The following is a 27650-nucleotide window of genomic DNA, read 5'->3' as shown; positions in this document are numbered from 1 at the left end:
CATAAAATGTAGGTGAGTCAATTGCGTGTGGCCTTCAAGTATTTCGTATTGTAACAATATTCAATCGGCATCCAAACAAAGGTGCATGTACGGTTCCTAAGGGATACAATTTTGTCCTAATCAACCAAACAAGCAACGGATTGAGCAACTAGCGCTAGGCGCATCCGTTTTCTTGCTTCATCGAGAAAGATTAAATAAGTTGATAGCGCGATCTCGTACTAACACATACTCTCTAAATATTGAAGAACTTGCATGCGGCCACAACCGCGGTATGAGTTCTGATCTCAGACTTTGTTTGGGGGCTGCTTGCCCCTTCGCGTCGACAAGGAAACTGTGGACGACAATGGGTTTAGAATTAGAATAGAACGAGGACCCTATCGAACAAATAGAGGAAAGGGCAGAAAGGGGCAAAAGTAAAGTCTAAGCGACATATGGCACGAAAAGGAAATCCAATTTCGGTAAGACTTGATCTGAATCGTAGTTCAGATCCAAGTCGGTTCAGTGAGGGCGACCGCGAAAGTCACCGAATGGGTTCGGTCCGTCTTTTCCTGATCTTTGTTTGTCCCCCCAAAGGCGTGAGAGGACGTTGCAGATGTCCGGGACGGACACGACTTCTTCTAACGCTAGAAGACCACAGGAAGAAACCCGGGACCAGAGCATGTCGTGAAAGACGCACACGGGGCGGGCGTGCTTCGACCGTGTCTCCGGGGCACAGTTGAATGTAGATATCATGAACGCGAGGATAAGGATACCAGGCCGAGAAACCCGGGCAAGTACTCTACTCCCCTAATGTGCCGATCGCTAGCGCATCCAGGGCCCCGGCGCCCAGCTCCGCTGGAGAGGCCGTCACTGATCTTAAAAGTGCGTCTGCGGTTCGGATAGACTGATTCTGCGAACGCCTAGCCCCAGGAATCAAGAAAAAAACAAGTGCTAAGTTTCATTTCAGATCAGTGAATAAACCGAAAAAAGAGACCTTTTTCGCTCGGCGCCGCACTATGCTCCGCTTCAACAAATGAGAGTTTTCGGTGGAACCGGTGAACCACGCGAGCTGGTTAGATGCGTGGGGCAGAGGGCTCGTAGTACCTGATAGCGCAGCTATGCAGTGGAAGGGAAGGAGCCTAAATCGACCCCCTTCTTTCTTTTTTATTCAAAGACATAAAAGCACAGTACAAAGAGATTGGACTCTCGGATGAGACCTTGCAGCTACCGTTCCGACGCGCCCCTGACCCTATCTTGATTAAAAAAAACCGAAAACCCTCTCTAAGGTGGAGCCTAGTTGAAGCTGTCATTCAAAGAAAAAATGGGAATCAAAATCCACTTTTAGGGATATAGATGAAGTCTCGCTCAGTAAAGAGAGTTGTAGATTCGTAGAAGAGGATCAGAGTACGCGCGCTACAAAAGGCAGCTAGCCAATGAAAGTAAGTGGAAAGAATATAGTACTTTTGTACTGACCCCTCCGGGGCCCCCGGTTGTTTTGGCGCGCCCTACCCCAACGTTAGACTATTGCCTTTTTAGCCTACGCTTGCTGCTTGCAGCATGGATTCGATAGATCTATCGAATCCATGCTTCCCCCGCCCCGAAGCGAGACTCTATCCAGATCTCAAAGAATAACGAGCTAGGCGGCCGGCGGGCAAAGAAAGGGGGCGGGCCGGCCGGTCGGGGCCTTGGCGATACGTTCTTCTTTCGAAGCGTTTTGCCAATAGAGCGAGGGCGTCCTTCTGGGGTGGGGCGTTTACTTGAAAATGACAACCGCCTGTTCCAGCAGCGGGGGCCTTGCACGAAAGCAAACCGCCCGATTAAGTAGCAGTTGCTTCGCTGATGGGCCCTGCGAGGGGGGCATTGTCCCTCAGTTCTTACCAACCTCAGGTGTGTAATCGACATCTAACTTATTATCTTCTATTTTTCATGCAAGCTACTGAGATATGCCTCAGCTGTCCATTTCTTATTCATTCAGGGCGCCCCTAGTGGACTTGGCGGTGCTCCTTTCTAAAACCAGAACAACTCTGAACGTTAGGGAAAATAAGGGAAGACCACCTGAGCGAACCGACCGAAGGGACTTTCTTACTTATCCGAACCGAACGTTAGCGGCTTAAGCTAAGCCTATCACGAGCAGCGTTGCTGCTTGATCGGCGGGGAGGAAGATCTCCAAGTATGGGGCAAAGGATCAAGCGCTTTTACTTTGCTTTGTCCCCCGGGATCCACCACAGGTTGGGTTTGAGAGCCGTGTGATGGGTGACTATCTAGCACGGTTCAGAGAGCACGTGTATGTAGTCTGCGCTGGTGAATGGAAGCCCCCGCCGCAAAAAAGAAGCGGCTTTTCCCACGGCTCTGTCACCATTGACTCTATTTATTATTATGGTAAATCATTGTATCAAGATGTCAATCTTAGATCTTATTTCAGTTCGATACGTCCACCTACGAGACTCACCTTTGGCTTTCGTCTCGGTAGGTGTATTATTCTACATTTTCCCAAAAGGACATTCATTCATTTCTTTCTTCCCCGTCGACCACTACGACTAAAACGACGCGACAAATCAAGACCCGGAAAGGATAAGGGCCGGTGGTGGGCATTTGGGAAAGTCGGGCCGATCGGGTGTCTTCATTCAAGCGAGGGTACAGAGGAAGAACGAAACGAAGTGAGAGGCCGGGGGGCAGGGAAAAGAGTCGAGTCGATCGACCGGGAGAAGCAAAACGAAATCAGGATTTGGCCGAAAAAGATGCAACGTTATGGATACCATGACCGATCACCATCGAGAAAGAAGAATTTTTCTAAATCACTTCGGGTGAGCGGGGCCTTCAAGCATCCGAAATACGCCGGGGTTGTAAATGACATAGCCTTCCTGATAGAAAATGACGACTCCTTCATAAAAACAAAGTTATTCAAGTTCTTTTTTTTACCAAAGAAGTCCCGCTCTGACGGCCCGACGAGTCATCTACTAAAAAGGACCCTCCCCGCTGTGCGCCCCTCCTTGAATTATTCGGTCATGCAATACTTTTTTAATACAAAGAACAAAATGCATTTCGACCCCGTCGTAGTTCTCAATCATTTCGTGGCACCGGGTGTGGCTGAACCATCTACGATGGGGGGAGCGAAGGGAGGAAGCTTAGATAAGAGAATACGCTCTCGCATCGCTTTTTTTGTAGAAAGCTCGACCAGCGATAAAAAGTGTTTGGCCCGAGCCAAAAAGAGGTTGATCCACTTCATTCGCCAAGCGAATGATCTTCGCTTCGCGGGAACAACAAAAACCACCATCTCGCTCTTTCCTTTCTTCGGTGCTACCTTTTTTTTTTCAAGGGATGGGGTTGGGGTGTATAATAACCCATTTTATGAGTATGCCCGGGAACAACTCCTAGGTCAATTAAGGATCAAATGTAGGAACCTCATGGGTAAGGATAAGGTAATGGAATTGATAGAGAAATTCATAGACCTAGGTAGGATAGGCAAATTGATAAAGGGAATAGAGATGATGATAGAGATCATACTGAGAAAGAGGAGAATTCCGTACGGGTACAACTCTTATTTGAACGAAGTGCAAAAAATGCGATCTTTTTTGTCTAATAGAACAAACACTAATACCTTAATTGAGTCGGTAAAGATCAAATCAGTTTATCAAAGTGCTTCTCTGATTGCTCAAGACATCTCTTTTCAACTGAGGAACAATCCAATCTCATTTCGTTCCATTTTTAGTAAAATAGTTAAGGATATTCCATTAATAATGCCAAAAGGGGTGGAGGGGATACGTATTTGTTGTTCTGGTCGATTAGGGGGTGCGGAAATAGCTAGAACTGAATGCGGAAAGTATGGAAAAACATCTTGTAATGTATTTAACCAGAAAATCGATTATGCTCCTGCGGAAGTATCTACTCGTGACGGAATTTCAGGTGTCAAAGTGCGGATCTCATATAGTCAAAATAAGAAGGGACGTGCTATATCCGAAACGTACGAAATATAGTAAATATAGTAAATGCAGATGTAGTAGGGGTCGCGAACCGGATGGTACACAACTTGGTTTTGGAAGATATGGCACCAAAAGTAGTAGAGCTGGTCGTCTTTCATATCGAGCCATTGAAGCAGCGCGTCGGGCTACAATCGGACAATTCCGTCGTGCTATGAGCGGACAATTCCGAAGAAATTGTAAGATATGGGTAAGAGTTCTCGCAGATCTTCCTATTACGGGGAAACCCGCAGAAGTTCGAATGGGAAGAGGAAAAGGAAATCCTACGGGTTGGATTGCTCGTGTGTCCACGGGACAAATCCCATTTGAAATGGATGGTGTGAGTTTGTCAAATGCTCGACAAGCCGCTAGATTAGCGGCGCATAAACCATGTTCGTCAACCAAGTTTGTTCAGTGGTCGTAACGTAATTGGTTAGTGGGGAAAAACCGGGCCGGGACTCAAAATAATTTTACGAAGTGTTTGTTCCGGAAGTGGAAAGACAAAGAGGGATAGGGAGCTCGCCTCCTTCTTTTTTGTAATCGCCGAAATGGAAATTGTACGACGACCCTTCTTGTTCCAGGCATACGACCCTGAGACGTGACGGTGTCACTTTTCCGGCCCGGTAAAGTGACAGTTATATAAAAAAGAATAAGAAAGAGAAGCGTGATGTTGTCAGCAATCAAATTATCGTAAATAGATAGTATAGTACGGTTGCGTTGTTTCAATTTCTGTTCGTCGGTCCTTGGGTTACGAAGAAGAAGATGCACAAAGACTCCCATGTCTTTCTTTTGGTTGGAAAACCCAACCTGCGATTTCAGATAAGTCTTTCTGCTTAGAGCAAAGCAAGAAGCGGAGCTACAATCATGCTTTCTTAAGTATGGAGAACAATATTTTACTTAGTTCATTTGAAACGTCAGTACTACTCTGTGCTATTTGTACTATTATTTTAGTAGGCACGGCCACGTGCAGAAGATTAAGGGGGAACAGACCTCACTTGGTAAACGACCGAGGGAAGATGAAATTCTTGACTTACCCCAAAAGCGAATTTGGAAACGGGGGAGTCATCATCCTCCGGTCAACCCGGAAGCCCCACAAATCGAGGGGGTCCCGGAAGCCCCTCAACTAGAGGCGGGGACTCCAGTGGCTTCCCCCGTCCAAGTAGAAGAAGTGAAGCAAGAAGGACACCAGAAATGCAGGGACATAATTGGAATTCAAGATGAATCACGGTAAACACTTGTAGATCTTTCAGCTACACCATATGACCTAAAGTGAGAATAACTATTCGTTCTGGTATCACCCCTCTAAGCACCTCTTAATGATCCTAATTACCTAAAAAGAGAAAAGACTGGGACCGTCTCAACTGTAGCAGGGGTAATGTGCCCAAGAGCTCCTATCCTAGGCTTTCCCAGGCACCTAACCTAGCCTTGACATAGCATTCCTGTCTACACCTCTAGGCTACGAGCAAATAGTATTTCTAATACATAAATTAGAGTGCTTTGTTGGCTGAAAGACTATGGAATTAGAGAAAGAAACAGTCTCCCACTGGCAATTCTTCACAAGTTCGAAACTTAACACGAACCCTTGATCGCTGTAGCTGAAGTGGTAAAACAAGAAAAATTGGTTCTTTTAGCCTTTCCTTCCCTATTTGACTTTCCTTATTCTAAATGGGAATCTTTCTTTGAAGAAATAAGAAAGGACTACTTGGAAAGTGACACAGACACTGGTACATCAGGAAAACCTTTAGAACTCACCGTTCAACTTGATCTTCGCAGGAAAAAGCTTCTTCTCTATTAGGACCTAATAGCAATAAATAGACCAGCCAGGCGAGTGAGAAAGGAGGAAACATTACTCTCTTTCTGCAAAGTCCGAGTCCCATTTGATGAGCCAAAAGAACCATCTCTATCTCTTCTTATATTCCAGAGATTACTCGCTCACCTACAATGCTTTGGGCCCAGTCTTCTCTATGCATGGATGGCTTTGAAAGAAAGATAACTAGAATCAATCTCTTCTCCTAGGAAAAGAATCGGATTTCTTCGAAGAGCTGCGAACTTGACCAGAAGAAAGGTCAGTGTAGAGAAGCTCGGTCAGTGATAGTCTTCCCCCGACCGTATTCTGACTAGAAAATCTGGCTTCTATTACAATTACAAGTTCCGTTCCTAATGAAACTACTCAAATAAAAAAGTACGTGTACAATACAGAATTGTTATATGGGAAGTTTACTATTGGATATAACATGAGAAGAGCAAGCGGAGAACCTGTGCCCTTTATCATAGGTCATGCTATTTCTCTTTGGAAGATTCAAGTGGGAATGCTGCGCCCAACATGGATGTCTATGCTATTATTGAGAAAAAATGAATCAAAAAAGCAGCAGAATACGAGAAGGATTTATTTTCTGAAAGGGTGTATACATTAGAGTGTACCTGCTTGGTAGGCATGAAATCACTGACAAAGAGTTGCCTAGCTCCGATGAAATTGCAAGCATAATTTGGAATTTAATAGAAGCGGGCATAGCTAGGGGTGAACCACGAGAAGTTAGAGCAAGAGCTCCGGGTAGGTATCGTAAACATCCTGAGTGTATCACGGCATTGAAGCAGAAGAAACAGAAATGTTTTCCTTTCATTGTAGCCGATATAGAGACTGTTATACTAAATAATGTGCTTGTACCTTATGCTGCGGGGCTCTTAGTGGTGAATCCGGGGGATGATGTGGCTGCCATGGATGATCAAATAGACACATATTTTTTTGAAGATTACAATTTGATAATACCTTCCCTTGAAGAAAGGAGTACTAAAATGTTGGTAGATTTTATAGAGCGTATAGCCAAACTGGGATCTACTCACAAGGGCGTGAAAACAGTTTACTTTTCGAATCTAATTTCTCGATCCGATCGACTTAATGAAGTTTTTAGCCAGTCATATGGTCGAGTACACCATCAAACCGCTGATGAGGAACAAGAAGCTTTACCAGTTATCAATTTATAGGAAAAAAAGGGGGAATAAGAAATTGGTGTTCCATCTACGAGATTCATACACTCAACTCCCTAATAGTCTAGAAACATTGGCTAAGACTTTATGTCCGCACTTAGGTTCAAAAGGCTCAATAGCACATGACGAAGTTCAAGTGTCTTCTCTTCAGGAGAATAGAGCCCAATTGTTGGATTATATGGAGCTGGATATCAGTCTTTTAGGTGATGTGATGCTTCGGGCTAAATCAATTTATTGGACTAGATACAATGTGGATATCGGGGTATGTTTGACATTGTCATCGCTAGCTAAAAAAATATATCGAATGAAGTATTTGCAAAATATGAATGAAAATGAGATTCACGAAGGGATTTGTGGCAGCCATCAAGGAGCCAGAACCTTAGCTAAGCGAGTCCTACGAGATGGGTTTTATTGGCTGGCCTACTTTGCGAGCAGAAGCGTAATATTTAGTGAGTCTCAGTTTGAAAAGTGCCAGTACCACAGTCGTATGACTCACAGACCTCCGACAACCTTGACGAGTATAGTGACCTGACCCCATGGCCGTTGCTTTTGAACCTGGGGAGTTTGCTTTTGTACTTAAGCAAGGGAATTTGATGAAAGTGATTGAGCTGACCTACTATCTATAGTAAGACATGCCCTTTCCACAGGAGTGGAGGAGCTCCCACGTGATGGTGTAGTGTGAGGCTGTTTGGAGACCCCTCTGGAACTTGACCCTAGCTCCATTTCTTTTCCTCTTAATAGCAAGATTTTCTTTGTCGTAAGACGGTCGATATGGGTCTTTCCATTGCATCCACACCTCACTGGCATAAGCTTATTAAATGGTTAAGGGTGAAGATCGGGCATGGCAAGGACTGGGCCGTATACATAGGTTCTTTGAGCTGCTGTAAAGCTTCTTACGAGTTCTTTTGAAACAGTTCGGTAAGCGGGCTTGCTGATCTACCCATACCCAGGCGCTTCTGAACCGATAATATCTTAGCCTGAACTCCTTCATTTAGTAGCCGAACATTTCACATTGCCTATATCTTCTGCCGGGTCTGGACACCCTCTGAGGCGCGAAGCGGTGAGCTCAGCTCTGAGACTTGCGCCTTTCTAGCTAATAAAACCTCTTCGACCAATCCCCACATTAGAACTCCGCGTTGTGGAACTACGACATATGTCCCTCCCGCGTATTCCCTAATAGTGCTTCTCGGAAGGCCGTCTTAACTCGGATTGTCCGTCCTTTGAGAGTATTCCCAATTAGGTTAGGGATTTTTATTGGTTGGTGAGGTATTTTTATCATTCCCTTCGTATTGCAGGAAGTATGCTATTACCAATGTGTTGCTTGTACTGGAGAAAAAACCCTCAGATCAGTTGGATTTTTTAGAGTCACGCGTTAGGGTAGGAGTCTTTGATCATCTCTGAATCAAGTATATATTTTGGAATGAAAAGAGGATTTTCCTAGTAGAAATCCCTTATATAGAGTAAGTATAATATATTAGTAGATCGCCATTCTTTCTATCTATATCATTTGGAGAAACTCAAGACTTTGTGAACTGGATGACTACAGCCCCGGGGTTCCCTCACTCAAAACTCTACCAAGTGAGCTGAATTGAGATACTCTATATAGATTTCGAATGAGCTAATCCGTATAGTGAACTCAACGCCTAGTTCACTTCACTCTTTCGCTTACCAGATGTGAACCAAGCTTCTTTTCTTTCTCCCATAGTTCTACTATCAGTGTTTTGCTTTGTTCTTCAATCCATTGATTTCTTCTAGTTATTAGTACAAGTAGGGCGTCTTACTTTGCTTTTCTTTCCAAGCAAGCGGACCACCTATTCAAAGAGATCTGACTTCTCCTACTACTACTTCTTCCTAGGTAAGCAATTCCACTACTTCTCAAAAGCCTGACGCTCCGCGCCTCGTGCCTTTCTTCAATCAACTCGTAGGCTCCTCGCTTGACTATATTTTATTAGTGCATATATTTCTATTTTCGTAGTGATTCATTGCGACTCGTCCCGTTTCATTAAGGTCATTGGAAGGCTGCCGGAGTAGCAAACTTCTCTCAAACCAGCCCCCAGCCAGAATTTTGATTTACCTTATCGCTAGTGCAAACCCAAAATACAATACGATCTCATGTACTCTTAGAAAAATTATATGGTTGCAAATAGACAACAGCTAGACTAGTGGTAGTAGTAGCAAAAGTAATGGGTTGCTTTGAATGAAGAAAATAATACGAAGCTAGGCCTCGGGAGATGGGAGTTATTAAGAAGAGAACGGATGACACAATCACCACCACTGGCTTTACCCAAATCCCCCCCTTTGCCCTCGAGAACCACTACAAGAATACCGCATCTTATGAAAAAAAAAAGAAGATAATTACCCACACCCCAATCATGATTGAATCGTTTCATCATATCATGAAAACAAGAATTAATGATTCTCCTTCTAGGCTGATCCCTACAATGGCTTACCATTACTGTGTCTTCTTTCTCTCTCTATGGAGCACTGTTACTCTATTATCTTCAGAAAGGATAGTAGATGGAACAAGAGACTCTCGAAGAATTTGCTATCGAGCTCTAAGTTGAACGATAAGTAACGATGGGTAAAGCAAGGTATGCATGGGCTAGACTAAGAGATGTAAAAGGATTACGAGGGTTTGCTTGAGAAGGTTCTAATAGGGGATCGGGATTCAGGCCCAGAAAACAAACCACTGACCGACCAGACCAATTCAAGAAAAGAAGGACTCTTGAATTCAAAGCAGGATGTGGAAGCTGAAGGAAGGCCCAATTCATCACAGAGCAAGCTTCACCTTCTGTTTTTTCTTCAACCGAAGCACTCTGGCATAAACGTTTGTTTAGGCCATCCCTCCAACAAAGTCATCAGTCATCTGTTCTATGAGAGGAGAATCCCAGTCAAGCCAGATGATCAGCAAAGTTGTTCAGCTTGCTGTCAGGCCAAGGCACACCGGATCCAGAGACCTAATCTACGATAGAATCACTCTAGGGTTTGATCCTCATAAATACACATCGATTCACTCATATCACTATGAACGCGCGCATAGGAAAAGGGAGAGGACAGAGCTCTCCATTCCTTCTTTGAGAGAAGAGATTGTTGAGAAATCCACTGTGAGAAGGCAGGGACAGGCTAACTGGTTGGTCAAGGGCTACGACTCAGCTTAAGAAAGCAGCACACTGGACCTACATGCGGGCCATCTGAGAAAGAAGAAGACGCATCTGAAAATACGAAATACCAAAAAGAAAGTAACTAAGAAAAGCAGTCCGCACTCCCATCCCAGAAGCAAGTCCGATCGGAATTCCTACTCCTGCGTATTGCCTCTCGCAAAGTACGAGTTTAGTCCAAGAGATGAGGGTTCTTCCTTTCTGCCACTCCGTCCAAACCACTCACACGCTTCTTCGCTGTACTCTCTATACTCCTGCCCCTGGTCTTTATGCATTAGTTTCTTCGAACCTTCTCTTTATTCTGGGTGAAGTAGCTCTCTGGAGTACTAATAAGGGGCTGGCTTTCCTAAGAGTTATTTATAAGTCAAAGTTTAAATTATAAGGTAAAGTAAAAGTTGTAGTCACTCTTGTGCTTGCAGACTCTTGACAAAGGTTTCTTTCCATTGACTAGTGAGATGACAGGGCGGGAAATCCAGGTAGGTGAATCACTGAAAGGAAGATTTCTATCACTACAATGAAATTTGTAAGCCCATCTTATTAGCTTATGTCATTCTTCCAAGTAATAAGCCAGCTTTTAACGCCTAAAGTATACCTTGAGTCTTTTTACCTATGGGCAAGCAAGCCCTTTTTCCATACAAAACTCATGTTCCGTAGGACAGAAAGAAACTGACGGGAAATACAGCACGGATTATAGGGAGTTATACTGCTATTTCTATTCAGCCGTAGACCTTAAATCTGAATTGGAACCCTTAAGAGCCCCTTTTTTCAGTCTCAACTCACCCACATCGCCAATGGAGGAGAAGTGCTTGTGGGTGGCCAATCCCTGGCATGCATTTCCACGAAATGGAATAGAATGCTTAATAGGCAGGCCCCTCCTTTCATGTTAACATACGTCTAAGATTTTAAGTTCGAATCGTTGGTGCATAGATTTGTATCGCATTTGCTAGTTAGTCTTATGTTACCTGACCTGACAGAGCTCAGTGGCTTGCTTTAGAGAGTAGAGGATCGCTTAAAATATTGCATTTCCGCATAGATGGACTCATGGGTAATCCAATCCCCTGACAGAAGCGGCTTCTTCTCCTTGTCAATGACTTTATACACCCATTCTCACCCGTGCTTGCTGGTGAAGCTACCCTTATGGAATAAGTTGACAGGAATGATACGTGCACGCCTAACAGTAGTCGATTCTAATCATTGTCTTGTACCCAACATGCATGAAGAAAGAGTTTAATAGCATTTAAATAGTTGTACAAACACTTCGTGCCTGTGGCCTCTGGAAGCAGATCTACGAGACGGAAATGAAATGATTGAGAGAGAGAAGCCCTAGTAATTCAATGTGACCAGCCAGCACCTATTGGTTGGGATTACTCAAGGTATACCAAAAAGGTTGAGTGTCTCCTCGCCATTCATTTTGGAATGCCATCTAGGCGAGCAATAGTTCTCCGTTTCCTTCGTAATATTTGGCCGAACCCTGAAAGAAATATATAGGGCCCAAAATCATAAGATTCTCTGGAATCTCCACTGTTGCCTGACCCGAGCAAGTAGTAAGCAACTGTAGCGAGCACTGACTAGTTTCAGAGAGTCACTGCTTTTCTTCCTTGGATTGGAATACGCGTTCCAACTTACTGAGCTACTGGACAAAGAGGAGTATATACCCGGTCCAGGAAAGCTAGGGATAGTTGTTGATGCAAGGGAAAAACAAAATAGCACATCTGTTTGCTTGGCTGTCCCAACAAATTACCTGCTCTTGACTGAGCTGACTGTTCGTTTCACTAGTCCTGTAGCAACTGAGCCACCAGCCCATTTCGCTCCAACTTTCCTTGGTGCATATCAAGCTGTCCCTAGGCATTCCACTGTCTCGCCTGCCTTGGAACCTGCTTAACTAACTACTGCTGAGCCAACTAGTGCCTTCCTTATCACCAGAAAAAGCTACTTGTTATAGTCGTTCATGTAGCACTGTGCTACCATTCCTTTCTACCCAACTAAACTAGTCATTTACTCAACACACCGGTTCAATATAAAAATCCCGATGAGTAAGTTAATTCACTGGGTCCACTAAGTCTTTCAATGAACTCGCATAAATAAACTATTCGAAGAACTCAGTCCAGTCCAATAAGTAGATTAACTTGAAAGTAAAAGAACTCCAACCTGGAAGTACACGCATCAAGTAAGTAGCAGCAGCTGAATGACCTGGAACCCGCATCAAAGCCAGCCAGGTACGAGATTCACTCTCCCGAGCCTCCTCTTTATTCAGAAATGAAACCAAGCCATCTGATCTAACCTTAGGAAGGCGGTATGGATTGACTATAACTAACCAAAGCCAGTGAGTGGGATCTCATTGGTAGCCTAGCCTGGGATAAGCAAGGAGCGCGCATCACAATCCATATGAGGGTGGAGTCGTTGGTTCGAACCCAACTTGTATATTCTATATATATAGGAAAGAGGAATCTCTAGAAAGAAAAAGAAGTCTCTTAGTAGAGAAGATAGAGATTTTCTCTATTGATGTGAGCCTATATAGTTGAAGAGATTGAAGGCTACCCACAAATCTCATATATAGACGAGTGGAATTCACAAAGTCACTTCGCTTCACTTTACTTCAAAGTCTATTGATCGAAGTAATGCGGTTCACATCCTCATCTTCGGGTTGGTTGCATATTTTTTTCCTGTGTCCACCAGGAGTTCTCGCTACCCTTGGTGTGTGTCTTGGTGGCAAAGAATGCATTCATATAGTTGATGTCTTTTTGGGGAGAGGTGAGATCCCTGTTTTTTTGTAGGCTTGGTCTGAGTGAGTCTGAGTTTGAAGAGTAAGCACTCTCACTTTCAAATAAGAAATAAGCCAAGCACAGTTGGAAATTCTCAATCTCTTTCTGCACTTTCACACAACATAAAATTGTGAAAAACGCTGAAGAAACAATGCACTCCACTTATGCTGATTCAAACATGCTAACAAGAAAGCAAACCCGAAGCGAGGTGAAATAGGATAGGGAGTTGGAGCTTTCATCAACCCGGAACGATAGTGGAGGAGAGCCCGGATCCAGAGTTTGATGGAAGGAGGAAAGGGTGAATTCAACCGGTCTTTTAATGCCATCGTTCCTAAATGTTAATCCTCATGCTGTCTACGATCTGCTCAGAGTTGAATTCAAGAGATAGGAATATAAGACAAAGTTTAGATTGACCGATCTTGTAGATAGATTGGATAAGAAGATCCAACAAGCTCGCCATGAGCAATTAGTTCTCAAACTAGCCACCGCCTACGAGGGGTATGTGTTATACTCCCCCTCCTGACTTGAGCTGTTATAAGAAAGGGACAGGATCTTGCTCCATAAGTATGAGGAGAGTCGGTACAGTAGGCTCATACACCAATGCTTTTTCCCTACAACCGGATCCTAGAGGAAAACCTAATGCACAATAGGTAGCTCTTAACTTCGTCTGGTTATGCCCATAAGTCATCATGAATGCGATAATGCCCAAGAGTTCACGTAAAAAACTAGGCTCTAAGGTTAGGATAAGAGCACTCTAATCTAGTCTAGGTAGATGAGGGAGATCCACCTAAGCCCACCGTCTATAAAGAAGCACACGATCTAATCTAGTCTTATTGTTAGTCTCTCTATAAAGATGATCCATCACCTAAAGGGCGGACTCTGGACAGAAACTGAGGATTTGCTATAGGAAAGACCCTACCCTATAAGTTAAGACAATATGCTACATTCTATGATATCCTATTCAATCCCCCGGTTAGCATGCGATGCTCGTCGTGCTAATAAATCCTCTCTTCTTAAAGCCCAACCCAAGTAGGACAAAGAAATGCAAGTAAATACCCTCGATTCATTCCTTTTATGCGAGTGGGAAAGCTAGCTAGAAATCAATGACAAGGAGTAGAGCCTAGAGCAAAAGGGCCAGGCGTCAGGTTAGTTAAAGCAAGAAAGTCAATGCTGGTGCTCGCTTATTCAATCCTTTTTTCTCTCCTCCTTTGTGCTAATCACTAGTGCTAAGAACTAGGTCAAAAGGAAAGTCAGCCCTTAATACGGAGTTTTCTACTTGTTCTTACTTGTGTTAGTGAAGCCTGATAGTTCAACTTGCCTGTCCAAAGTCAATCTATGAAAAGTCTTCCTTATAGGCGCACCCAGCTGTAAGAGAGTAGAAGCAATCGGAGTAAATAAATCCCATAGTGAAATGAGCGTTAGATGTTGACTAGACAAAACTAGCTAATACATGTAGTAGGGTAACTTTGCCTTTTTTCTCGGTTATGTGAAAAGGTAGAAAACTCGCTACACTTTATAGGAAATGAACTACTCTTAATGCAAGCTAGTCAAGCTGGATGAGTTGTTAGGAATGGCTCAACCCAGGCAGCGCTAACCCTGTCTTTCCCAAAAAGTATCGTCTTTCCCTAGGGAGGACAAAGATTAACCAATAGTAGTCCCGAGGATTGTATGAGCAAGGTCCGAACTGTTTCTATTAGTAGCAACATGAGGAGCCCCGAAGGGAGAATAAGAAAGATTAACCGACGCCGCGTTTTCAGAAGAAGCAATTGGATAAGAATCATACGCTGTGAATGAGCAGACGAATCGACCGAGGGCTTACACACAAGAACAGAACCTAACTCTACTTCTTTTTCCTCCTCTCCTCTTTACTGCCCCCGCTATCAACAGGTCAGTAAATAAATATATGTAGTGGAGAAAGAAGAGTAGCCCCCCAGGTCATCAATTAGTAATAGAATAATCCCATCCCAGTAGTAGTCCTCTTGCCAACAAGATTTGATCTACTTAGACTAACGGAAACCATGGCCTAGTTCCTCGAGTAGTTACTCGTTCTAAACTAAATACGTTCGTAGCAGTAGCTGAAGAAGAAAGAGATCACTAGAATTCCCAAGGAAATCTACATTACTTGGCCGAGGAAGAACTAGAGTTGGCAAGGTTGACCTCAGCTCTGAGAAATAAGAAATCCGGCACCTATTGATTGAGCTCCATCTAACATATCGATATCGAGACATTTTCACGCTTTTGATTTCTTTGCTGCTCTTTCCTCTATTGCGGCGCATGGATAGGATAGGCGGCTAGGAATAAGTGATTTTAAACCTGAGGCAGAAGACGAAGCTACCGACTCCAATGTTGATGCACATTAACTAGGAGTTTTTGAGATCAAGCAATCAATCCTCGCCTCGAACTGGTATAAAGGAAGAAGCTGGTGGTGCAGGTTTGTATCAAGTCAGATGTAGAATATTTACTTTACATAAATGGGTTGCCCAAGGGATACGATTTCCGGAGTTCAGGAATAAAAACTAGTTCGATTCAAGGAAGAAGTTAGAAGCGGGTGGAAAAGAATCCCGTGCCGGTTTACGTTCGCATACAGTCGCAGGTGCGGAAGAAGTAGAAGCAAGGTCAATTCCAGGCAGAACGTCATTCGATGCTATTTCGATTCAAGCAGAACTAGACCCGGCCACAATAGTAGTTGAAGTATTAGCACTCAGAAAAATCATAAGTAGAATCGGGCATGAAGAAATGCTTTGGTTGAACCAGGCCTATTAGCATATGCATTAGCAGATCTTCTCACTCTAGCGATTTCAAGCGGACCCATCTCCCTTGCAAAGCGTTAGCGCTAGCCAGGTCAATATCAATAGTTCATCTCTATTGGTCTTACTTCACCCAGCTTCCATATCCAACTCAGACGTAGCTGCCTTCTGGCACTTTTTGAACTATATCCCATGACTTGACCTTGCCCGAAGTCAACAATCAAAGGTCAGAATGAAACCGTATCCACCCACACAAGAAACTTGCCCTGAAACTTAAACCGGCAGAACCGACTATGGTTAGAGCTGGATCTTGATCTTCCTCGAGAAAAGCACTGATCAAACCTGGAATGCCTTACTAGCAGGAATGAAAAGGTATGTATGAACCAACAAAGGTCAAGTTTATATATATTAGACAAGATTTAACCTTCCTTCACCGTGGCTTACTTGGATGGGAAAGTCGTAGATACGCGTTCTATTCTAGTCTAGAATAGGATCCATGTATAAACCAACAGTCCTAGATGGACACGAAAAGTAAGGTGATGAACGAACTTCAGAATACAATAAACAGAATCAAAACAAGCAAGAGAACTCTTAAAAGAAAGAAATCTACTGCTCTATCATTGACAGATATCTTTTAGTCTATAGCCCGCCCTACCTAGGGGGAACTCACACTCGCTAGAAGGCAAAAGCACTTGAAACAGTAGTGAGGTAAGAAATAAAACTACTCGCTTATTCTCAATATGCCTGCTCTTCGAATTCAAAACTCCTCAGCTATACCCCTTTCTACATATGTATATATGAAAAAGACAGCAGCTATACAAAGCTTTATCTCGCCACTTGATAACTCGTTTGCTTCTGGCTTGGCTGTCTTACTGGATTTCATCTATCCTTAGCTTACTGGCCTAAGATGTATATGCTTGGAATATTCGTAATCTCCCTCGTGGTTACGTTTTATTATCTTAGAAGGAGTTGCAACCTACAAGGCCTATAACGCCGGCCGTATCAGATCTTTCCATTGCCCTATGGTCACTTGCTTAAAAACTGAAAAGAGACAGACTAAAAAAGAGACTGAACTTCACTTAGGCTTTCTCGCAAGCTTATTAGAGCATTGAATTGACCTCTACTAATCAATGAGTAAGATGGCTTGGATTCTACTAAATCCAAATCCAAATAAAAAGAATGCTGGCTAGGGTGACGCTCGTGCTTCTTTCGAGTAAGGCAAACTGAGTAAGGGGTCGTGTTATTAAGTAAATTTCTTAGCTATAAGCCTGGCCTTTCACTTTTATTAGTACCCCTTTTTCCAACCTTTTCCATTCCATATCTCACCAGTCTTCTTTCCCTGGGTTGTTCTTGAAACGCGTATTAAGTACTTCCCTCCACAAGTCGATCACACCAGATCACAAAAGTAGGAAAGACCGGGTATCAGAACTTAAAACTCATAAACGTAAACTTTTCTCTTTAATAGCTTCAGTACTCATTCATGCCTATTGGCAATAATATGTTTCATCATAAGAATACCGTGAAACCTAGACATATTAAAAAAGTCCATAACTGGGATCTTCTCCACTCTCATAGTTGCAACCATGAAGCCCCACAATTTATTGAGTAGCGAATGACTGAACATCAGTCATGTTTGAATCATGGAATCGTAGAATCAACGCAATGATGTGCTTCATACTGGAATCTCCTACTACAGCTGGACAGGTTGCGGGGTCTGCGGCTCCCATTTCGGGGCACTATTGCGGACCTCTATTGGTCCCCTAACTTTTGCGGAGAATCAAGATCTAACACCTCATTTCTTTTATTTCTCTATGATATTTTGGAAAGAGATAGATCCGGCACTGCACAATCCTCTGGCCTTGGCCTCCCCGCAACCGGTCATCTCTTCTTTTCATGGAATTGCTTGCCCAGCTGGAAATGCAGTCAATCAGGTCTCTCTGCGCCAGGAAATGGTCCTCGAGTGCAAGGGCAGAAGGGATCCAGAAGTATGGTCGAGCAGAGACATACCTTATCTAAACTGGGTCTGGCTCCGGTTTCATCCTGTTATTAGTTCTCAGGAGTTGGGAGAAGAGAAGCAATGACTAGATTGGTGGTTCCTATGTTTCCTTTCTGCCTTTCAGCCTCTCCCGGCGGGGCGAGCCGGCGCATCCTTTCCGCTTTCTATTCTAGAAAGGGGTTTCTATCACGACTGATCCGCAGTTCGATGTCTTTAGCCTGACCCGAAACACCACTCCCGCGAGTAGAAAGAAAGAGAGATGATCTACTTGCAACTTGCTACTGCTGGTACCTTGCAATCGTATCCCGGCACCTTTAAAGCACTTTCCGGTGTCTTTCGCTCAGTTGCTAGCCCTGAGCTGCCTTGCCCAACTAATACTAATGCACTAGCATCTACGGACGTTCTGCCTTGATTTGACATAGATAAATAGGATGAAATGGGCCCAAGGGAAAGCATTCTTTTACTTCATGGCCTGGCACTATGCAGGATTCGATCTCTTTTCTCGTAGGAGGATCTTCCGCTTCATCTATAGATTCGTTTTCTCGTTGAACTCTTGCTTGAAAGCAAACATGATATAGTGATATAGGCCCGGGGCCAATGGGAATCTCTTTTTCTCTTAGGCAAAGCAAAGCAAATAGAAGTGAAGTAAAGCTTTCTCGATTCGATATAGAATAGAATAGTGACGAGAAAGGGCAACTAGATCACAGGATGGGGCATGAAAGCATTGGATTTGAGCTTTTAAAGAAGAATTCATTCGATCAGTGCGGGTTCACTGCCTTGCTTGAAGCCAATCTCTATAAGGGAGATGCAAATACTTCATTCTTCCATAGTGCTGCCAATGGAAGACACAGAAAATGTCATATTGCTTGCTTCTTTGAAATAAATACTTAAGAAGCTTGTTTTTTAGTGAAGATCAAAGGAAGTCACTAGAAGATACTTTCTGGCACTTCTTTCAACTGGCTAAGATATTCCCATAAGCGGCGCTTGCATATTATGCTCTACTTTCCCCTTCCTTCAACCTTGCATTTTGATTTAGAAACATTGGCTCATTTAGATTTAGTTAGATCTGAGGCCGGCATAGGCTGCAAGAGATGTGCCGCATAAGCTGAAGTATCTAAATAAGATAGGCACCTGGATCTGGAAACCTGACAAGCTCCATGACTCCAGTCATCCTAGCATCAAGTACTGTAGATACTGGTGTGAAAAACCTTCTATGTCGTCAACAACTATCATAATTAACCCAAGAACCAGTTTGCAGCCAGTACCAGTACCTGTAATGGAGTGGAGTCATACCCAAACTTTAGGAGCCACAACCCACCATTTTCCCTTCCTTGCTTATGGTTTGGGAATGGTATCTCCTTGAACAAGGTAGCTGTGTCACATATATTCCGTTAATGGGATGGATTTTCTGCTTTCGGATGGTGTGATTTCAACGTTGAGTACCTACTAAGAGTTAGTTCTCGATGGGCAATAAATCATATTGATGAAAAATCACCAAGGAGCATGAAACAAAACACATAACTTACGTACCCATTGTACTTAGAGCCAATAAACTACCAAGAATCTTCTGTCTCAACCACTTTCTTATTGTCTTTACATCGATTTCTAAATATAGGAAGGGAAAGTAACGGAGAGCAAGCAAAAGAAATAAATCTATCAACGACCGACTTCGGACTAGAATCTAGAAACATACCTAAGGGAAGAAAGCATATTTGAGGTTTACTCCTTCCATGTCTAGTAGGAGTGCGTGCTTCTTATCTTGACGCTATACATTCGGTTCAGTCAGTCCCTGAGACTTCCCAAGGTAATCTTACCAAACAAGCAACGGATTGAGCAACTAGCGCGAAAGCCGTTGCGCGTTAGCGCATTCTCCACCACATCTTGCTTGGCTTGCTGAATCAGCATATGGATATGGATTACTTCATTGAATTTCTTGGCCCGAGCTCTTGTGATTGGTCTACTTGGCAGGTGGAATGGATCCTTAGCAGGTTCATGTGTTCCTTGTTTACGTAGCTCTTCTGTTGGATCACGTAGCCCCTCCGTTGGATTACGTTGCTCTGCCCTTGGATTACTTGAGTCATTTCTTGGTTTACTTGGCTGCTCCGCAACATGCTGGTTCCTTTTGTCATAATACCTAACGGCTGTGGGCAGAATGAATGAAAAAGCAGATGAAAGACACTATACATACCAATAGAATGATAAATTTAGAATAAAGCTAGGTGACGTCACGGCATTTGAGAACCAATTGCTTCTTTTGCTTTTCACCAACCTTCATGTACAATCTTATTTCGTATTGGAGTACAGCCTATCGTAGGCCCAGCAAAGGCAAGACGGAAAGCAAGCATTAAGTGAAGAAGCAAGGTCCAAACAAAGTAGTGAAAGATTTACATTGAAAAGCTTCTCCATGTCTATATCTGTCCGATGGACCAAGCAAGTTCAAAGGAAACGGCTTCTCTACTGCATAAAAAAACCAATCCAATGAAAAGGTTAACGATTCCTATAAATTGAGAAAGAAGCATGTTCTTCATGCCCAAAAGCGGATAAAGTAGATGGAACCTGTTCTCTAACCTTCTTTTTGTAGCAGATACTGCATAAAGTTTACCTGCCTTGTAAGGCTTTTGTAGGATTAATCAAATTTTCTTTTTATCGTTCTATCTCAGAGTATCCATTCATTCGATCTTGCTATCCGCTCTCAATTGAATCCCTTCTCTGTTGTCGACAGGTGTGTCCGCATCAGGACCAGAATCACGGTCTAGTACCTCCGTACTCGCTCCTACTTTATTAATTAGGAAGTGAAGTAGCCCCGTCTTATTTTCTCGAAATGCGTAGATCAATGCTAATGATGTGATTACTGCCTGGATTCTTGTCAAGGGAAATAGAAAAACACGACTTTTGCCATATAGCGAGATGGACTTTTGACTACGGCAATCTACTGGACCGAGGGAAAACCTTCCTCCTTTGTCAACAGTGAGTAGAGGCAGGCTATTGGTTGGTTCGAATCAAGCTGTCTTTCTATCTCTGGCTCTGGAATTGACCTAGCATCTACAGACGTTCTGCCTGGAACATAGAATAACGTTCTTCCCTTTCCGATTCCGATCTTCACTAGGCGTGAGAACTCTTAGGTAAGCTGCAGAGCAGCAGAAGTGAGAATTGGATTGCTTTGGAACTCTCCAATAGCGTTTTCTTTGCTGGCTTCGTAATGGATTGAGGAGCCTATTTGCCTAAGCGAATCCCATTCACTGAGATAGCGCTGCGCTGGCTTTCAAATGGATCAAATCTTCCCCCTTTCTCTCGAGGTCAAATCAGCTATCATCCAAACGGGGTTTCTGACGAAGATGCTTTCTTTCGTATCGGTCGTATCAGGAAGTGAGAACAGAACTCTTATATTATACGAGTGATTTCTATTCTAGCTGGCACTTCTACTTCGGGTAACCTATTACAAGGAATGTTTTCCTGGCCCCACTAACTATGAAATTCTTCGATTCTCATCTCATAAGATCTGCCGGTTCGCGCCGCACTCTTGCTTGAAACTCTACTTTCGACTCTCTAGATGACCCTGACACAGAAGCCGATTCTTCTTTCGCTTTCAGAACTACTTTGGAGCAGCTACCACTGATTCCGGTGAGGTTGGAGGTGCGAACTCAATAAAATAATTGGAGTTGGCCATCGGAAAGTTCTATTTGGCAAGCAGATAGGACAGTCAAGGTGCCGGGATACGATTGCAAGGTACCAACAGCAGCTTCTGTTCGTGGATACGCCGGTGGAAGGTCAGCAGTGCCAGTCAAGGGGTTCTCGTCCTTTGGGCAAGCTTTGTTGAGATGTTCGTGGAGCAGTCTTTCGTTTCAGGAAGCAGGTCAAGCATCGGATTAAAGTAGCGGGGGAGATTTGAGAAATCGATTTGCAGAACAGGACGGAATAGGCATTCTAGAGAATAGCCCCGCTTTTCTTATGCATATGCATGTGCCAGACTTTCTCTTTTAAGAAAAACCCTTTTTCTCTTTCTTTTCCTTCCTCCGAACAAGTCATCTTCCTCATCCGAATGAGAATTTACTGATTGCCAAACCACCTAATTATCTCTATGAAGGACGCATGCTCACACATAATGGGAATTGCATATCCTTGGGTTTTTTGGAGAAGAGTCGCAACTCGAAAGAGCCAAGAAGGGGAGAGAGAGGATGCGCTAAAATAAGGTAGACCGGACGGGAGAGAGAAGCGCCATACTCGCATTAGAGAATCAAGTCAGGAGAGGGAAGTAGACGACAATCATGAAATCGATATGCGGGAGAATACACAAAAGATAGGCAATATACTCCACCTAGTCGTTCTGTTTCGAAAGTAGGAGAAGCTATCACTTTCACTCAAGTCACTCTAAGTCTAAGGAAGGGTTATAGCCATATCTGTTTAAGGATCTGTCTTAAATGAGACCTAATCCCAGCCCCCTTTTGAACATACATTGTTGGATTCTTCTTCTAATGATTGGGAGAACCCACGCCACACTAATGAATGACCTCTTTAGATTAGAAGAAATAGAGGAACATGCGTCTTCGAACGATGCAGTCTCACTACGACCTGGAAATTCTCTTATTCCCCTATCCAAAAAGGGAGTCATGATGCCAATGAACCCCAACCCTGCCACACGCGAAACACACAGCGATCTAAATGCAAAGAAGATATGATATATATGGGCTTTTGGATTTTCAAAGAAAGCATGTTGTTGTTCTCCGAACTCTTCCCTCGAAGAACTTTCGATATTCGCGCGCCCTCATCCACGTCTTAAATATTGGAATAAACCAGCGCATTGATTTTCTATTTATCATAACTTGGGCTTACCACTGGGAATTCACCATTTCTCCATACAATACAGCTTTGAACTTCACTGAAATTACAAATCGATTCCTGGCTCGAGTAGAGTCTATGACATCAAATGAAAAGAGAATCCTAGGTTGTTTCATAGGCAAGACAATCAAAGCTCTTTTATTCTATGAATTATACCTCATTGGGTCTGAATCTGTTCTGTAGACTAGCCCCGTCAATCCTTTGCTAAATAGTCTTTCTTCAGTCGCCGATGTCACCTTTGGTACCGGAAATCCTATATGACCATCGTTGCTGCGAATGGTTCTCTTGGGGCGGCCCACCTAGAACTAACTCCCTTGAGTCCTTGACTACATGAAATGGGGGGTCTGACTGGCAGGAAAAGAATCGAATGGACGGAAGAGCACTGTAGCAGAGCATAGAGATCCGAAGCAATGCATTCAGCAAGATATCATGGATTGTCGCGAAAAGCTAGGATGGAAACTGGTTATTGGCTATGGCCCAAGCTATTGTCTTGCAGTGGAGGCGAAGCAAGCATACTCATCATTGAGGTCCCACCTGTCTTTGTTCTGCCTTCCTATATGCTTTTCACAGTCTCGTGAGGGAAGCTTGGCAAGCTAGCAAATGCTGGGTGGGGAGGAGATATCGGCGATCAAGAAACATATAGCCGGTTAGGTGTGACTTATGTGCAGAGTGCCTTAGTTCAATAAACTACAGCAGAAAAGCTCATTTCTTCCAGCATCATTTCTTCTGTAATTAGATTAGAATGGAAGCACAAAATTCACTGTGCTAGCATGGTACTGTCACAAATCAGTGCTGTGAATTTCTTTGTACTACGGAGTGGAGTGCTTTAATCCACTCGATTCCCTTGGGGAAGCAGAGGAGTATTCAGTGCAACTGTACCCGCAACCGAGCTATCTGAAATTGCTAACTCACCTCTGTCTCTTGATACGACTATTATTGAGGGGAGGGAGAGTCCATTCATTTGCCCATCCTGGATAACGGGTAGAGATCCTAGCGGTGAATAATAAGAAGCCTTTGGATTTCATCTAAGCTGTTGACTCCCAGTATGGGATGGGAAGACTGTGCCTATCTATGGCCTCTCTTTGTTAACGCCTTAACCTCGTTGCAGGTATTCCGTAAAATGAAGTCATCTATTATTAGGTAGCAATTCAGGAGCCTTTCCTGTACTTGAAGGCGGATTAGCAAGGGAATGAATCTGATGAAGCTGTTCCTCCGCTAGAATAAGGGGGGCATGATCGCTGATGCAGAAAATCTCTCCCGGGGTGAGACCCAATAACGAAAATCCATGAAGCAGTGAAAATATAGCCTGGTTAGAGTGCCCTCCCTCTCCTTTAATTTGTCATAGTTTGTTTGATTTATCAATGCGAAGAGTGAATCAAAAAATTGAACTAGTGCGCTAAGTACGTTGCTACAGACCGGAATGGAGAATGGCAATAGCATTTGGAAGGGAGTGTTTCTATTTCAATAATTAGACAACAGCCGTCAGTCAAAATACTGATATCCCCCTCGTTCACTTAAGTGGTAAGAAATGCTTTAGGTGAACATGCATGCAGCAATAATTATGTCTTATTCAATTGTTATTGATTCCTACTCCGTACTTGACTATGAGATAGAGGAAGGATCTTATAATTGCTTATATAAGCGAATTCAAAATTCTAAGACATAGGTTTCATTATGCGGGGCGTAGCGAAAGCATTCAACCTTCTAGGACTAAGCCTAAGGCCTATGGTCCCTCAAAAAAGAGAGATCAATCGTTCCTTACTTTACTGCAAGAAAGAACACATTGAAAGCTACAAGCCCTTACACCAGGGATGAAGTAGCTGCTTCGATAGGACCAGGGACACTACCAGACTGAGTTGAGTCTGACACTAGGGAACTTGGATTCATAGTACGTGCTCTACGCGATACACAGACAGATAGAATAGCCGGAGTACGGTAGGAATGGACTGCTGCCAAGCGAGTGGATTTATGAACGAGCCATTCATTTCATTTAAGTAGAACCGCCCCTTCTACGCCGCCTACTTACTTAATAATCAATTGCTCGAGCACTTATTTATCTTTATTTCAAGTAATTTACTGTCTGCTTCGACTGCCCTCAATTCATTGATTCGTATTGCTTTCACTACTCCTACTGATGACTTCGTGACTTTCCTCCTTCTAGGTGCTTCAAATCTACGTTATCAATACGGAAGAGGGCCACCTTACATGAAGCCCGCCCACCTTACGGGAATGGTAGTAGGGTTGTCGAACCGTCGTAGTGAGCGGGGTGTGTTGACAGCTTTCACACGGGCAGGACTACGTGTTAAAGTCGATGGCGAAGAAGAAGACAGGGCTTATCGGGAAGAGGGGGTAGTATGAGTAGGAGGTTTGATTGATTTCATTCCTGAGTCTTCTTTCTTGCATTCCATCGTTACTTGCGGTGCAATCTGGAAGTCTCAAAGCGAGAACTGATTTCACTTCTTCCACTGAATCCCAGGCTTGAGGGCTTCACCCATTTTATAACCCCGCGGTAAATTATTACTTTATCAGTTTCTGTGCTCATGAGAACTAACAACAGATCGTCACCAGCGTCTGCAAGTACACAAAGGAACTGCTGAGTTATGTAAAAGCCGGTTTCATCCCTTGGTCATTATGGGGCAGTGTCATAGTCTACACTGAGAACAGTGAATTTCATCTCAGGAACGAGATCTATAGTGGCAAGGCGGTAACCGCACAGCATAAAGAACTCCCTAAGAGCATGGAGTGAATATCCTACTCATCATCCTTGAATTAGTAGCCAGCCCAAGCATTGCCGTGTACTTTGCAATATCCGAATGTGGGTCCGTTCAGTTGGAACACGACTTCAAAGCCTTCTGACGAAGGTGGAGATAAGATTACCCGAATGATATAACGCGGATAAATAAAAGGAATGAAGTTGGGATCAGAAATTAGTTGCATTGGTGGTGTGGGTAACCAAAGCTGGGTGCGCGTAAAGATATTGGTAAGGACAATCTCATGCGTGGCATCTGATGCAGTGATAAGGAACTCATTTGAGGTGAGGAGATTTCCGAGTTGATCCAACTGTCCTATCTTTCAATTCGCTTATTGAATTTGTGGGCAAGGACGCATATCTTCAGCTGAGGAAATCTTCAGTGGGCTAAGAGATCCAGGGTTAATCCCTGATGTGGTCACATATAGAATATGAAAATATCAGGATGCTGCGGCGATTCCGCTAGAGCTTTTGAGCTGCATGAAGAAATGTCAAGTTGCTCCTCAGAAAATTAGTAGAATAGTTTCATTGGCCTTCGTCAATGGGACAAACGCTCCAGTGTATGCGTTACAGTTACTGGGAAGCTAGCATTTTTGCTTGTCATGGAATCAAGTCTATTTGTTCGAATGTTCTTTTTTTGGAAAAACCAACCACAAAAAAAGTCTCCCTTTCTCTTGGAGCAGAGCTTCATCATAAAAGTGGAGAGTCACAATGAGATTTAGTGGAATGGATATGAAGGGTATAAATATGCTATTTGCTGCTATTCCATCTATTTGTGCATCAAGTCCGAAGAAGATCTCAATCTATAATGAAGAAATGATAGTAGCTCGTTGTTTTATAGGCTTTCTCATATTAAGTCGGAAGAGTTTAGGTAAGACTTTCAAAGAAACTCTCGACGGGAGAATCGAGTCTATTCAGGAATCATTGCAGCAATTCTTCAATCCTAACGAAGTCATTCTGGAGGAATCCAATGAACAACAACGATTACTTAATCTACGGATCAGCTTGCGAATTTGCAGCACCGTAAAAGTAGTAGAATCATTACCAGCGGCACGCTGTGCGCCTAAGTGCGAAAAGACAGTGCAAGCTTTGTTATGCCGAAACCTAAATGTCAAGTCAGCAACACTTCTAAATGCCACTTCTTCCCGTCGCATCCGTCTTCAGGACGATATAGTCACAGGTTTTCACTTTTCAGTGAGTGAAAGATTAGTATCCGGGTCTACAACTTTGGTAGAAGCTTCTACCGTAGAACAAATTCGAGAGGCCTTCTTATTAGAACCCAGAGACCTAATTCGAGAAGGCTTTATAGTCCTCAGAAAGGTGAGGGTGGGGGGTATCCCCGGGACCTGTGGAGACGGGGTGGGCCTGTAGCTCTGAGGATTAGAGCACGTGGCTACGAACCACGGTGTCGGGGGTTCGAATCCACTTCTGAGCGGGCTGGCGGCTCCACCGGGAGCGAGCCTACTGAAGGAAAGTTTTATTGTTGAACTTCTTATCCAATATTTATCTTTTGTTTGGAAAAACCAAACCCACAATCTTTAAGTCTCCCTTTCTCTTTTGGGAGCAGAGCTTCAAAATCAATCAATCTTTTCCATGATCGAGTTTCTTCATTATGTGTACCAGACAGCGACGGATAATGCTAAGTTTTTTTCTATATTACTGAGTATAAGTGTCGTTGCCTCTATCTACCTACTACAAATACTCCGCAATTATGTGCGGATTCTAAAATTAGTGGAGGAAAATAATAGAAAAGAGGGTAAACTGTTGGGGCTCTGCGTGGTACATGAGTTTACCTACTCATGGAGAAGAGGAGTCACCCTAAGACCCATTCATTTTGGCTCGAAAGAGCAAAAGTGCGGAGTAAAAGAAAAAGAATCGGAAGGAGAAGTGTGATAAGCTTTGAATGGGATGGATAGTCAAGAAAAAAGGCACCTAATCTTTACCGTCTCCACTGAGATTTCAGACCAGAAAGGAGTAGACTCTAGTTTCAATTGCGTATAGAAAGAGATTCGTCTTGTAAGAGCGAGCAGGTTGAAGCGCTTAGGCTACTTCAGCTATATGCTTAACACATGCAAATCTAACGAAGTGCTCCTGGACGACTCTTTCTTTGAGATTCCGTAAGTAACCTAGTGCATGTGCCTTTGAAGAAAATGAAATGAAAGCTTTTGAAGCGAAGATTTTTTATAAATCATAGCCGGGAATCAATCATGGGCAGATGAAGTCCCCGTGCTGCTTTTCAAAATAAGGCAGAAATGCGTACAGGAAGGATGGGCTCCGGGTCACTCTCTTCACTGATGCTTCGAAGCTTCCACCTTTAACTCGTCAAAGCAAACCTACTGAATGTTGAATCTCGATCGATGTCAGAAACCAACCGTAGAAAGAGAGGTCGAAGCACCTGATCACTCGTTCAGCTCGTTTTTCGCTCGTGCCTGTATGAATTGCATCAGTCATTGTGTTTTGGCGGTGGAGAAGTACAGAAGTA

General features: G+C 43.5%; 2 protein-coding genes across 3 annotated transcripts; both read left to right on the top strand.

Annotated features, from left to right (window-relative positions):
- The first annotated feature begins 407 nt into the window (after nucleotides 1–407).
- On the top strand, nucleotides 408–27267 carry LOC118473345 (ribosomal protein S3, mitochondrial). Of its 2 annotated transcripts, XM_035962581.1 has the most exons (2): nucleotides 408–505; nucleotides 2348–27267. In XM_035962581.1, the coding sequence occupies exons 1-2, from the start codon at nucleotides 432–434 to the stop codon at nucleotides 3951–3953; spliced, it is 1680 nt and encodes a 559-aa protein (XP_035818474.1). In that variant the 5' UTR covers nucleotides 408–431; the 3' UTR covers nucleotides 3954–27267. The 2 variants fall into 2 exon arrangements, with proteins under 2 accessions (XP_035818474.1, XP_035818473.1); XM_035962580.1 differs by lacking the exon at nucleotides 408–505 and having other exon boundaries at nucleotides 2202–27267.
- Nucleotides 25870–26565, top strand: LOC118473346 (ATP synthase protein MI25). The gene has a single exon (XM_035962582.1). It carries the CDS (start codon nucleotides 25880–25882, stop codon nucleotides 26537–26539), a length of 660 nt encoding a protein of 219 aa, XP_035818475.1. The 5' UTR covers nucleotides 25870–25879; the 3' UTR covers nucleotides 26540–26565.
- Nucleotides 27268–27650: the final 383 nt, after the last annotated feature.

This window comes from Zea mays, chromosome 9 (assembly GCF_902167145.1).
Source record: "Zea mays cultivar B73 chromosome 9, Zm-B73-REFERENCE-NAM-5.0, whole genome shotgun sequence".
Taxonomy (NCBI): Eukaryota; Viridiplantae; Streptophyta; class Magnoliopsida; order Poales; family Poaceae; genus Zea; species Zea mays.
This window is presented reverse-complemented; position numbering and strand designations above follow the sequence as displayed.

What these genes read in the sequence shown, in the direction of transcription:
- LOC118473345 (XM_035962580.1), top strand. Translation starts at nt 2,229, where the DNA reads ATGGGTGACTATCTAGCACGGTTCAGAGAGCACGTGTATGTAGTCTGC.
- LOC118473346 (XM_035962582.1), top strand. Translation starts at nt 25,880, where the DNA reads ATGAGATTTAGTGGAATGGATATGAAGGGTATAAATATGCTATTTGCT.